Source organism: Ailuropoda melanoleuca, chromosome 13, assembly GCF_002007445.2.
Source record: "Ailuropoda melanoleuca isolate Jingjing chromosome 13, ASM200744v2, whole genome shotgun sequence".
Lineage (NCBI taxonomy): Eukaryota > Metazoa > Chordata > Mammalia > Carnivora > Ursidae > Ailuropoda > Ailuropoda melanoleuca.
Window position 1 is genome coordinate 20,363,455 of NC_048230.1, and position 14,191 is coordinate 20,377,645.

Below are 14,191 nucleotides of genomic sequence, written 5' to 3' on the forward strand. Positions count from 1 at the left end.
ACGAGGGCATGAGAGTCCGGGCGGAGAAAAAGGCTACAATCGGATTTTACATCCATAAAGCCCAAAGCCTCTAGGCCTAGCACCTAAAGCGGGTGTGCGTGCAGGGAGCACAGCTGGTCTACACAGCCGGCTCCGCCAACACCCCACTCCGCGGGGAGTTGCGCTTTAACTTCCTTATAGCAGGTTGAGAGCGCAGGCCCCACAGTTTTAAGAGGAAGGCGGAGCCCCAACTGGTGTTTTTCCAGGAAGCACTTCTTGAGTGCAGAGCAAAGGAGAGAGAAGGCCAGCGCTGGGCGTTTCATTCATTGCTCCTCTTTCTCCCCCTCCCTCTTCCCTCTCCTTAGACTTTCTCTCCCCTTTTCCCAGTGCGAGTTTGACGTCGGTCTCCTGGATACCAGACAGCCAATCGCCTAGTTGCTAAGGGTGAAGCGCGGCCAATCAGGCGTCGTTGCTACCTGTGAGTAATATTTTTAGCAGAGAGGGAAGGTCGGTTTCACTCCCAATGTAACTTCGCGTATTTCTCTGCCTCAGGTTGTGAAAAAGGGCGCTTACCCGCCTCCCTTCAGTCCCTCTCTTTCCCCGCTCCCTATTTACCCGCTCATATTTCAACCGAAGAGTATCTTAAACGCACATTACAGGAAGGCACTGGGTGTATTATGTGTATTTATGTTAAAGTACACTTGAAATACATGCATGCATGTATATACTTAAATACGTACGCAATTTGGCACGGAGGCCTGGGCCGGGACATTGGGGAAAATATGTGCTTCTTACAGTTTCAAGCCACCCCCACGTGCAAGTTGCTGCCGGGTCGCCCAGGGAGGTCTGATGTGGGATGCAGAGGCAGTTAAACTGTCACCTGGGCGGGAGGTGTGGCCAGGTGGTCGCCCTTCCCCACCCCCAGCCTGGCTCGGCAGCTTTGGGTTCTGCTGTTGCCGCTCTCTGGGTGGCAGTTGGCCTAGGCCCCTGAGGTGATTAATATTCAATTAATCGGGTGCACGAGTCCGTCTCACGGTTCGCCCTTTCTCTAGGCTCTCCTGTGTGCACTGGAGGCCGATTTGGTAGCTCGTCCACGAGTGGGATTTTCCTGGGCCACAGTCCCACTCGGGTAGGGCATTATTTTGCAAACCGTCCCCTCCCTCTTGAGGCCTCGGGCTCTCCTCCCCGTTCTTCCCCGCCGCTCCGCCACCTGCCTCGCTCCCCTCCCCCCTTCTCTCCAGGACTCTCCGCCTAGACCAAGCGTCAGCGGCCCCACCCACCACTGTCGCCCTCACTGGCACTTCTCTCCCCCAATCCCGTTCCCAGTTTTCTCTTAATCCCGCCCACAGTGTTTCCAAAACGTCGATTCATTGGCCGTCGTGGAGTCCGAGGGGTGTGGCCTTGCTCTCGGGGCCCTCCGCCGCCCGTCAGGACATGGGCAGGCGGGACCTGACCAATGGCGTCGAGGGGCAGGGCAGGGGCGGAGCCGCTACCGAGGGTTTGGGGTGAGGGGCAGGAGGGCGGGGAATGGTTACGCGGCCCCGAGCTTTGTGACGCGAGGCGGGCGCGCGCACCCCTACGGGAGGGGAATGGGGGCGGGGAGGAGACTATAAAACGAGAGGCTGGGCGCGCGCCGCGGCAGAAAGAGCGAAGCTCTGGCCCGGCGGGGAGTGGTCATACTGCGGGGACGCTGGGCCGGGCACCGGGCTGTGTGGAGAAGTGAGCGCGCTCGCCTGACCTGTCCCTGCCACCCCGAGCCACAGGGGGCGAGTTCCCGAGGCCCGCGCCGAGGCCCTCGTCCTCCGCCCGGCAGCGCCGTCTTGCATTCAGCCTGCTGACCGCTGCCGACCCTCCCGAGCCCCCGCCCTGCCGCCCCTTTTCCCCCGCCCAGCGGCCGGGTCTGTGGTGGAAGCAGCCCGTAAGTATCGAGGGGCGGCGGGCGGGGTCCGGGGACGGAGGGGCTACAGCGGCGTCGAGCCCCGGGCCCTCGGGGACGGCGGCGTCGCGGCCCAGGCGCGGAGAGGATTGACTCCGAGGGGAGCGGCTCCGAGGGGCCCCAGCGCGCCCGGGACCTGGAGGCGGGGCCGGCCGGCGCGTCGGGCTCGGCCCGGGCAGGGAGGGTAAACGGGGAAGGGCGGCCCGGGCCGAGCTGACGGGAATCGGGGGTTGGGGCGCCGGGGAGGAGCGGCGAGCTCGAGGGAGACGATGGGGTCCGCGGGGCCAGTGGCCGCCGGGACCGAAAATGGTGCGGGGGAGCCGGTGCTCCCCGGGCTCTGGCCGGGTCCCAGGGAGCCTCGGGCGGGGGGCAGGGGGCGGGAGCGGCGGGTCAGGTTACCGCGGGGGGAGGGGAGCGGCTGACCCGGAGCGGCCGGCGCCCCGACCTGTCGGGTGCCCGGCCCAGAGTGGTTGCTTTGCCATTTCTCGTGGCCTTCCTCCTCCTCCTTTTTGGGGGAGACTTGTACTCTTCTCCTTCTCCTCCTCCTCCTCCTCTCTTCCTCCTCCTCCTCTTGCTGCTGCTGCTCCAGTGCTTGGGCTCCGAGGGCTGTGAGCAGAAATCTAATGAGACCCAACTGGCTGTTTATGTAATTCTTCACGCTCCTGTCTTAAGGCGTTGCTTTTAAAACTACCTTCCGCGGAGCCTGAATATCGCTCGTCTGCACCGTCAGGCAATTTGGCTTAATCAGCTGCCTTTGCCGGCACTCAGGCTTTGGGCTTGCAAAGTGTAGTTTGGGGGCAGCCAGGGATCCTTTCCCCTTTGTCACCACGAATATGGAAAATGGAACAGATGGATTAATACCAACTTGATTTTTTAAATGTCCTTTTAAATCAACCTCCGTGTACAAACAGATCCCTTTTGCAAATATCTTCTGTTTGCCCTTGATCTTTTCTTATCCCCACCCAATGCTGATCCAGCAAACGTTTAAAGGTCGACCTTATCGTACAAGCTTCTCCGGCTGTTCTCTTATCGTGAAGGAGGGAGGTGGTTTCGAAAAAAAGAATAAAACTCAGAAACCCTGCCCTTTAAAGAGAATAATCAATAGAGTTTTGAAATTAATTGTTGCTTTTGTTATATTTGCTGCCAAAGAGATATTTTCTCATTTTGAAAAATACACATTGAAAAGGAAAAGCACAGAGAAGCTCGATTATTACATTGTTTGCCCTTGTATATTTACGATGGCAGCTATGTAGGGTAATTTGGTTCATAATTATCGTTCACTAGGTTGGCAATTCATTTAGTATTTAGTATTTTTAATTTTTGCATCACGTACTTGGGAAATTAAAATAATTTTCCTAACTTCTCAAACGTCTAAACCTTTAACGATACAGCAGATTTAAGCAGCACATATCCAGAATGAACTGAAATATAGAATTCACTTCTAAATTAGTGAATAGGAATATGATCACTTTCTAAAACTGGTATATATGTGTGTGGAGGTGGATGGATGGGTGTGCGGAGTAGAGCTTCCAATAAATATTCTTGTGAGAACTGAGGGAAGAAATACACTACATATGTTGTATATATATATATATACACACACACACACACACACACACATACATATATGTATATATATATTTAGAGCTGTATTCAGGAAAAATAAATAATAGGGTTAAATATATTGTTTTAACTGTAAATCCTAAATTGTCCCATGAGATTTTGAACTTTAATAAACAATTTTCTATTGTATGTTCCTTTATTTTGTGCTGATTATATTTTTCTGACTTTCTAGGCCTTTTCAAAAGTAAAATTACTCTGGGCGTAAGAAGAGGTTGTGGGACTTAGATTTATCTTATTTGGACATGTTTGTTTCTGTTTTGTCTTGTTTTTCTTTAAGGAGCAAGACCACTCAAGGTGAAGGATAATCTACAAAATACCAGCACTTTGAATGAAAATTTGTTTCTCTGCCACAAACTGAACACTTTTGTGTGCGTGTGTGGGGGAAGTTGAAACACAAATCTCACTTTGTGGCATAGCAGCTATGCAGCTTGAAATCCAAGTAGCACTAAATTTTATTATTTCATATTTGTACAATAAGCTTCCCAGGAGACGTGTCAACATTTTTGGTGAAGAGCTTGAAAGACTTCTTAAGAAGAAATATGAGGGGCACTGGTATCCTGAAAAGCCATACAAAGGATCAGGGTTTAGATGTATACACATAGGGGAGAAAGTGGACCCAGTGATTGAACAAGCATCCAAAGAGAGTGGTTTGGACATTGATGATGTTCGTGGCAATCTGCCACAGGATCTTAGTGTTTGGATCGACCCATTTGAGGTTTCCTACCAGATTGGTGAGAAGGGACCAGTGAAGGTGCTTTATGTGGATGATAATAATGAAAACGGATGTGAGTTGGATAAGGAGATCAAAAACAGCTTTAACCCAGAGGCCCAGGTTTTTATGCCCATAAGTGACCCAGCCTCATCAGTGTCCAGCTCTCCGTCGCCTCCCTTTGGTCACTCTGCTGCTGTAAGCCCTACCTTCATGCCCCGGTCCACCCAGCCTTTAACCTTTACCACTGCCACTTTTGCTGCCACCAAGTTCGGCTCTACCAAAATGAAGAATAGTGGCCGCAGCAACAAGGTTGCACGTACTTCTCCTATCAACCTCGGCTTGAATGTGAATGACCTCTTGAAGCAGAAAGCCATCTCTTCCTCAATGCACTCTCTATACGGCCTCGGCCTGGGCAGCCAGCAGCAGCCACAGCCACAGCAGCCATCCCAGCCACCGCCGCCACCGCCGCCACCGCAGCCGCAGCAACAGCAGAAAGCCTCCGCTCTTTCTCCTAATGCCAAGGAATTTATTTTTCCTAATATGCAGGGTCAAGGTAGTAGTACCAATGGAATGTTCCCAGGTGACAGCCCCCTTAACCTCAGTCCTCTCCAGTACAGTAATGCCTTTGATGTGTTTGCGGCCTATGGAGGCCTCAACGAGAAGTCTTTTGTAGATGGCTTGAATTTTAGCTTAAATAACATGCAGTATTCTAACCAGCAATTCCAGCCTGTTATGGCTAACTAAAAAAGGAAAAAAAAAATGTATCGTACAAGTTAAAATGCACGGGCCCAAGGGGGATTCTTTTTTTTCTCACCTCCTTGAGATTTTCTTTTTTTTTTTTTTTTTTTAAGCTTAGAGTAAGGATACATTCAAGCTTGGTTACAAAAATAAAACCTGCATCATTTTTCGTTTGCCAACCAAGCACAAAGTTATTTTATACTGACTGTATATTTTAAAGTATACTCTCAGATATGGCCTCTTACAGTATTTAAGATATAGCAAGGACATGGCTGATTTTTTTTTTATAAAAAATTGGCACTAATAAGTGGGTTTATTGGTCTTTTCTAATTGTATAATTTAATTTAGTACAAAGTTTGTAAAATATCAGAGGATATATATATTGTTTCTACGACACGGTATTGCATTTCTATCTTTTTACTACAGTGACCTGTGACAGCAGCAGCTTCATGTATTTTTTTTACTGAAATTGTAAAATATCCATCTTAAAGACATCAACTATTCTCAAAATTGTGTACAGGATATTCCTTTAGTGGTGGAATTAAAATGTACGAATATTTGCTTTTTCAAAAAAATGTATTTTCTGTTAAAGGTTTAAAGATTTTTGCTATATATTATGGAAGAAAATGTAATCGTAAATATTAATTTTGTACCTATATTGTGCAATACTTGAAAAAAACGGTATAAGAGTATTTTGAGTCAGTGTCTTACATGTTAAGAGGGACTGAAATAGTTTATATTAAGTTTGTATTAAAATTCTTTAAAATTAAAAACGCCTGTCGTGGTCTTTGTTTTGAAGCCTTGGCCAAAGAGCTGTCTCTGGAGTTAAGATGTCAATGCTAGTGCTGCAGGAAGGGCTGCCTCCTAGAATCACGAAGGAATGCTGGAAAGGAGTTGCGCTCCTCCTGTGCCAGATAGTAGCAGTCTGCCACATAACAAGTCCTATCGAAACCTTACAACCTGACTCATGCTTGGGATGGCTTTATTTATATGACTTTCTTCAGCCCCCAGCTGTCTCCCTGTGAATAGGGGTGGTTATGCTAAGGCTAGGCAACCCTGTTTTACAAGTGTTAAATTGTGGTGTTGTGCTAACATCTAAGAGACTCCGATGATAAAATAAAATTCACTCATGTAACCAGAGAGGATTTATTTGAAATGTATATGGGGAGACCATTGGATCGGTTTTCTGTTTCTGCATGGGAGATGAATAGCTCAGAAACCTTGCTTGGACAAAGCAGCTGACCTAACTTTAAAAAGATTAGGTCTGTTTACTCATCCTTACACTTAAAGTTCAGTCATATTTACGTGGAGCATTTATGATCAAAAGCTACTCAAGATTGGACAGGGTGCTAAATGTTAGTATTTGTGTGCATTTTCCCAGCAAGAAAGTTTGCTTGCTTGCTTTCTATTTTATTTTATTTTATTTTTTTTTTAAAGATTTTATTTATTTGACAGGGACAGCCAGGGAGAAAGGGAACACAAGCAGGGGGAGTGGGAGAGGAAGAAGCAGGCTCATAGCGGAGGAGCCTGATGTGGGGCTCGATCCCAGAACGCCGGGATCACGCCCTGAGCCGAAGGCAGATGCTTAACAGCTGTGCCACCCAGGCGCCCCTTGCTTTCTATTTTAAATACAATTGGATGGCCAACCTGCTTTGGGAGAGGAGGGAAGGTTCAAAGGTTACTTACCGGTAATGTGTCAAATTGTAGTGGTTTGGCAGGGATGGGGTTTTTAAAAGGTGATGAGTTGGAAGTGGGAGACACTATTTTTAAAGTAAAATGAGTCATTTCACTGTTTAAATGTCCATTGATAGTGTTGACATAGTATTGGTGAGAAAATTGCCTCACTGGAAGAAGACGGTACATTTATAGTAGGCAACCAGCACTGTCTGGGTTACTGGTGAAATAAATTTGGTCTTAAATGAGTTTTGTGGACACCAGTGTACAAAAGCCTTTTGTCTGTTACCCATGCAGTTTAGAGCAATAAAAAGTTTTAAGGAAACAAGCACTGGGAATAACCGAGCTGAGCTGTTTCATCCGCTCCATGGTGAGGCCTTTGTCCTTGAGTGGACAGAATGAGGCTCTGAAGAAGTACTGGGATAGTGAGTGGAAATGTGGCGGACAGCTGGTCCGCCAGCATTATCAATTATGTGCTTTTGTGATCCCCAGGTCTGAATAGCTGTAAGAACAATCAGTAATGGTTTTAAGCACTAGTTTCTGCTAAAGACCTGGGGAAGTTACCATAGGTTTTAAAGAAAATTGCCTTTTTACAAATAAAGAGAGCATACTTTTTCTGAAAATCAGAATTAAGGCAGCTGGCTAGTAGATACACAACAGAATTTGTAACAATCTGGAACACTAATAAATTCAGATTTTTTTTTTAAGATTTTATTTATTTGACAGAGAGAGAGACAGCCAGCGAGAGAGGGAGCACAAGCAGGGGGAGTGGGAGAGGAACAAGCAGGCTCATAGCGGAGGAGCCTGATGGGGGGCTCAATCCCATAACGCCGGGATCATGCCCTGAGCCGAAGGCAGATGCTTAACCGCTGTGCCACCCAGGCGCCCCTAAATTCAGATTTTAAATAGCTTAATGTAAATACGAATATCTTCCATATCTTAGGGATGTGCTTATTGCCAGGAGACACTGGGGAAATGTCATACTGGTACGTAGGTCGGTTTGGTGCTTGAATCTTGATTGGTTTCAAAAAAATCCTTTCAATTTGAGCTTGGTATTCTTAAGGACTTTTTTTAAGAATGAACAGAGATTCTGCTTTCATGCCCTTTTTGGTCATTAGGAATGGAGATGTTTTTTAAGTTTTTATTTTAATTCCAGTTAACACACAGTGTAATAGTAGGTTCAGGTGTACAATATAGGTATTCAGCACTTCCACACATTACCCGGTGCTTATTGAAAGTGTACTCTTTAATCCCACTCACCTATTTCACCCATCCCCCCCACTCCACTCCCCTCTGGTAATCATCAGTTTGCTCTCTATAGTTAAGAGTCTGTTTCTTGGTTTGCCTCTTTTTTCCCCCCTTTATTTGTTTTGTTTCTTGAATTCCATATGTGAGTGAAATCATATCGTCTTTGTCTTTCTCAAACTGACTTCTTTCACTTAGCATTATACTCTCTAGCTCTATCTATGTCATCGCAAATGGCAAAATTTCATTCTTTTTATGGCTAATATTCCATTTGTGTGCGTGTGTATCCATTCCTCAATCAACGGACACTTGAGCTGTTTCCATAATCTGGCTGTTGTAGTTAGTGCTGCTATAAACATCAGGGTGCCTATATCCCTTTGACTTAGTATTTTTGTATTCTTTCGATAGATAGCTAGTAATGCGACTGCTGAATCATGGGGTAGTTCTATTTTTAACTTTTTGAGGACCCTCCATACTGTTTTCCAGAATGGCTACACCAGTTTGCATTCCCACCATGAGGGTTCCCCTCTCTCCACATCCTCACCAACAATTGTTTCTTGTGTTTTTGATTTTAGCCAAGGAATGGAAATTTGTCGTCTTAAGATTTTATTTTTAAGTAATATCTACGCCCAACATGGGGCTCGAACTCACAACCCTGAGATCAAGTGTCGTAAGCTCCATTGACTGAGGCAGCCAGGCATCCTGAGGAATGGAAATTTTTTAAAAGGTGCTTTTTTTTTTAAATTTAAATTCAATTTGCCAACATAAAGTACATCATTCGTTTCAGATGTAGAGTTCAGTAGTTCATCAGTTGCATGTAACACCCAGTACTCATCACATCCCATGCCCTTCTTAATGCCTGTCACTCAGTGACCCTGTCCCCCTATCTACCTCCCCTACAGCAACCCTCAGTTTCTTTCCCATAGTTAAGAGTCAAAAGCTGCCTTTGCCTAGCACACATTATAAAGCCTTAGAAAAGCTTACTTACATCTTGGTCCCAAATCTTTTTCTTCCGCTCTGCTATCATACTTTTGTCCCTTTGTGGAAAATGTTTTGGTTGATGATTTGATGAGTTAACTATCTTTTTTTTTTAAAATTTTATTTTTAAGTAATTTCTATACCCAACATGGGGCTAGAGCTCACAAGCCCTGAGATAGAGTCACATGCACTACCATCTGAGCTAGCCAGGTGCCCCGATGAGTTAATTATCTTAATAGGTCTTTCCCATTGTTGTTACTTCTGGAAATATGGATACTGTATAGCAGCCTCTGAATGGCCTGATCCTGTGTCCAAAATACTGCCTTACAGATGGCATAGCTCACTGATGAGTGAATAAGTTGACACCAAAAGGTAGCTCTCTGGGTTTCGAGTATTTACTGCCCGTCTTTTCTAAAATCAGGTGTATTGTTAAATCTCCTTTGAATAACTTTAACCTCTATTAGATGGCAAATGTAGGCCTTCCGTCAAAATGCCTCCTTAAAGATAATGACAATCTTTATTTACTGTGATTAACTTAGTTTTTGAAGGTGAAACTAAAGGTGTCCTGAGTTTAAAATGTTCTAATGTGTATTGGTGTTAATTTCATTCTCATATAGATGTCTTACAGGCATTTTAATTGAGAGATGTACTCTCACAAATCATCAGGAGAAAGGTTATTTTTTTTTAAAGGTTTTATTTATTTATTTGACACAGAGAGACAGCTAGCGAGAGAGGGAGCACAAGCAGGGGGAGTGGGAGAGGAAGAAGCAGGCTCCCAGCGGAGGAGCCTAATGTGGGGCTCGATCCCAGAATGCTGGGATCACGCCCTGAGCCGAAGGCAGACGCTTAACGACTGCACCACCCAGGCACCCCTGGAGAAAGGTTATTGTAAAACAAGTCACTGTAACAGAAAATTTAAGTAACTCCAGTTGGGCATACTCAAGGTAATGAGATAAAATGCTGGTTGGAGATCTTCCTCCATAACTCTCTCCCTACACCAACTGAACAGAGCATAGGCATGGCACAGCAAGTATGTCTCTTTGCTTGAATAGAATGCATGCTTTCATCAGAAGCAGGATAATAACTCGTGCAAGATCAGGGAAGAGGAAAACAGCTTTATTAGAAGATATGTAGAATTGCCATTCCCGAATAGAACTCCTTATACTGTTGAGTATGCCAATCAGTTGATGCTTAATCGATTTGGCCCGGGAGGCCACTTGAGATCTAAGTTCTTTAATTTTTTTGTGTTCTATTAGGAAGACACTAGTTTCATGTTTAATGAAACTTGAATCAATATCTGTGCATATAACTGGAAAATTAGCCCAACACTGTTAAAGCTGTTCTTTAAAAAATGTTTTAGGGGCGCCTGGGTGGCACAGCGGTTAAGCGTCTGCCTTCAGCTCAGGGCGTGATCCCAGCGATCTGGGATCGAGCCCCACATCAGGCTCTTCTGCTATGAGCCTGCTTCTTCCTCTCCCACTCCCCCTGCTTGTGTTCCCTCTCTCGCTGGCTGTCTCTCTCTCTGTCGAATAAATAAATAAAAAATCTTTTTAAAAAAATGTTTTACAGCACTTAGCATGTACCGTGCATAGTTCCAACGCAGTTGACGGAAGAGGAGCTGAGAGAGTTAACTCACCCATGATGGTCTGGCCAATAAGTGGCAGACTTGGAATTCAAACTCAGTGAAGTTCCAGCGTTTATGCTCTTAAACTCGATGCTTTGTTCCCTGGGATTAGTTGTTCTTCTGATTTGAAGTCAGGGGGATAAGACTATTTTTGATGTATCAGCCACATGACTGGGAGAATCTCTATAGGAGTGTTCATGAGAAGAGTCTAATGTGAGGCTCCTGGCCATGCTTAGGCGTCATGATGATGTATGGGGGGGACATACTTTATATTTCCAGTGGCCATAAACTATAATTACAGGCTCTCTGGAAATGTTTTCAGAAATCATTAAGTCAGTGCTTTAATTTTGTTGATTTTCTTAACTCAATTGTGTAAATTGCTTCTTTCATTTTAGAACCACTGGATGATTCCCTCAGTAAGGACTATAGACTTAGTGGCCCCATTCCTTCTAAGTAGAATTGTAATTGTTGACCTCCTAGAGCTGTTTCCATACATTCCTCACCTGTGCTATTGATAAACACCATAAGGAAAGGTCAAGTCAGTCACCAGAATAGTCTTCAACTGTGTGTTCCCTAGTACCTATGATCTTTTTCTAAGTTACTTGGAAATACATGATTTCTGTATGTATATGGATGTTGTGATAAATGGCCTTCTTACCCTTATTTTAAAACACTAAGGAAACCAAATGACCTCTTATTTCAAACTGGTTCTGAAAACCTTCCTTGAAAAAAATCTGTTTTGGTTTAAAAAGTCACATTTTCGAAGCATAAGCTATTATGGATGAACTTACATTCCCATTAGTGTTGCTGTGAGTTTTGAACATGTCTAAACTGCACAGTAGGGGCACCAGGGCGGCTCAGTGGGTTAGGCGTCTGGCTCTCAGTTCAGCTCAGGTCATGATCTCAGGGTCATGGGATTGAGCCTCCCGTTGGGCTCTGCGCTCAGTGCTTTGTCTGCTCGTCTCTCTCTCTCTGCTCCTCCCCCCCCGCTCACACACGCACTCTCTCTCAAATAAATAAAATCTTAAACTGCACAGTAAACAGAAAAACCCATTTTTTAATGGCTCAGAAGAATTTCAGTAGTTTTTTTTTTTTAAGATTCTATTTATTTGACAGAGAGCACAACAGGGGGAGCAGCAGAAGCAGAGGGAGAAGCAGGCTCTCCGCTGAGCAGGGAGCCCGAAGTGGGACTCGATGCCAGGACCCTGCGATTGTGACCTGAGCTGAAAGCAGACACCTAACCGACTGTACCACCCAGACGTCCTGAATTTCAGTAGTTTCTATAGGGATTAAATCTTGTTATATCGAGGGGCGCCTGGGTGGCGCAGCGGTTAAGCGTCTGCCTTCCGCTCAGGGCGTGATCCCGGCGTTATGGGATCGATTCCCACATCAGGCTCCTCCGCTATGAGCCTGCTTCTTCCTCTCCCACTCCCCCTGCTTGTGTTCCCTCTCTCGCTGGCTGTCTCTATCTCTGTCAAGTAAATGAATGAAATCTTTAAAAAAAAATCTTGTTATATCGAGTACCAGTTTTTTTAGATTTAGAGTTGGTTAGAATTTGATTGGACCAAGTTTTGCTGCATCCTTGCCTGGGCTTTTAAAGGTTTCACTTGGGCTAAAAGTCATCTTGTTAATGGAATGTGAAATAGTAAACCTCTACTAACCATTTCTCAGTATTTGAGGTTTAAGATTTATATCTTAGAAGACTTGCTTTATACATAGTCTGTAAGTGGAGCTTGGAGATCATCTCACAATTAGGCAAACCCCAGAAGAAAACAATGAGGGGGCAGTTCACGTGTGCCGGCTGTTTGAAATGGAGTCTCATTCCTTCCCTAATCATGTTAAGTCATTTGGCCCAGATGGCTCAGTTTCTTCATCGGCAAAATGGGTAGGGTGATCTCTGTATACTTCCCCAGGCAGTTCATGAGGTGCTAATCCCCTCACTAGGAAGAGTTGTCAGTGAGGTCACGGAACATGTGTTCTTAGGGGTTTACAGTAGTGATGAGGCACGAAGTCCAGACTTTCACCCTCGGTTTGTTGACCTTTGAAATCAGAAATGTAAATGCAGGGGCGCCTGGGTGGCTCAGTCGTTAAGCGTCTGCCTTCGGCTCAGGGCGTGATCCCGGAGTCCTGGGATCGAGCCCCACATCAGGCTCCTCCGCTGGGAGCCTGCTTCTCCCTCTCCCACTCCCCCTGCTTGTGTTCCCTCTCTCACTGGCTGTCTCTATCTCTGTCAAACGAATAAATAAAATCTTTAAAAAAAAAAAAAAGAAATGTAAATGCAGACCCCAGCCATCTTTACTATAACGGCATTTTGTTGTCTGGTCTGTTACTTGCATCCACAGGGAATTAAATAAAAATTCTACGGTATTATCATAAAAGCTGTTGTATTCATGTCTCAGTGACAAATACCACTGAGTGGGTGTCTCTAGTTTTGAGGCGCTGCTGGGGAAACCGTGTTTCAACATTCTTTTTCATACAATCAGCAAATTGATTTAAACCCAGAACACAAGTTGACGTTTCTTTTGAGAGCAGCCAGAAAGGTTGCTAAAGTGTCCACGTCGTTGTGAAAAGTATTGGAATGGTTGTTGCTATGTAAACAACACTGGCTCGGGCATAGGAGTGGTTAAAGGTAGCTCTGGTGGGAGACGTGTCCTACAGAGAATGGTGCCAGCTTTATTTTAGTGCAGGTAGAAAAGAAGAGGAGGTTTGCTTTACAGAAGGGAAAAACATTGAGGACTTGGAAGGAAAAACACATTCCGTCTGGCATTATGAGTACTTTACTTCACTGATAAAATATGACCAGTGTGCAGAACAGAGAACAGGTGTAAAATATTTTTAGACAAACCTTGGCATATACTGTAGGTCGCATCCCTTCTGCCTATACGCTCAAGTCTTTCAAAACTAATTGTGGAAAAACCACATTTATCAAATAAGCGAGACCTTGCTTTTATGGTTTTCAGGCACTAAATGTTAGAGCCAAACATAAACTTCCTTCCCGGCCATCAGGTCGCAGCTGTTCTTAAACACTGGGGCTCTGTGTGCCCTTCTACAGATCTTAGCCTCCTTTTCCTTCCTGAGCACTGTTGAGAGAGCCAGGAGAACATGGCACCATGGCCTCTTTTGGAGCAGGCAGGAAGAAATGTGGCAAGCATGGACGTGACATCGCTCTAGCTTGGTTTCTAGCACATGGGAATAAATCGATGACTTCTGGATTCCGATGGAAGGGAATACTGGATACCCCTTCTGTTGGTATGGGTTATGAAATGGAGTCGTGTTGTCCGTTTTAGCCCAGATGCCCTGTGACATAGGCTCGGTCATTCTCTACACGCAGGTGCTCCTTTCTCCTTTCAGATGGCTTTTCCATGCAACCCCCCGCCCCCCACCGTGCACCTGCCGCCAAAATCCATCAGTTCATTGCTAGAAAGGATAACGGTTGGATTTTTTAATTTGTTTTATAATGGACATGCCTGTTCTTTTCCCACACTAATTATTCAGATCTGCCTACTGACCCCAGAGCTCTGTTCCCCAAAAGAACACTCTTTGTTTTGTGAACTACCTGCCATTGTAAAGTTCGAGGCCTGGCGACTTACTTTCTGCTAACTCCTTTCTATTTCCAGGAAACATGATGGGATCTCCAAACCACTTCAATCCAATGCTTAAGATAGCTGCAGTCCCTGGGCAG

The 14,191-nt window shown here is 45.3% G+C and overlaps 1 protein-coding gene across 2 annotated transcripts; it reads left to right on the forward strand.

The window, feature by feature from the left end:
* Positions 1-259: 259 nt before the first annotated feature.
* On the forward strand, positions 260-5,755 carry TOB1 (transducer of ERBB2, 1). Of its 2 annotated transcripts, none has more exons than XM_011233309.3 (2): positions 260-457; positions 3,816-5,755. In XM_011233309.3, the coding sequence occupies exon 2, from the start codon at positions 3,960-3,962 to the stop codon at positions 4,992-4,994; it is 1,035 nt and encodes a 344-aa protein (XP_011231611.1). In that variant the 5' UTR covers positions 260-457; positions 3,816-3,959; the 3' UTR covers positions 4,995-5,755. The 2 variants fall into 2 exon arrangements, with proteins under 2 accessions (XP_011231611.1, XP_034496550.1); XM_034640659.1 differs by lacking the exon at positions 260-457 and adding an exon at positions 1,598-1,897.
* The last annotated feature ends 8,436 nt before the right edge of the window (positions 5,756-14,191 follow it).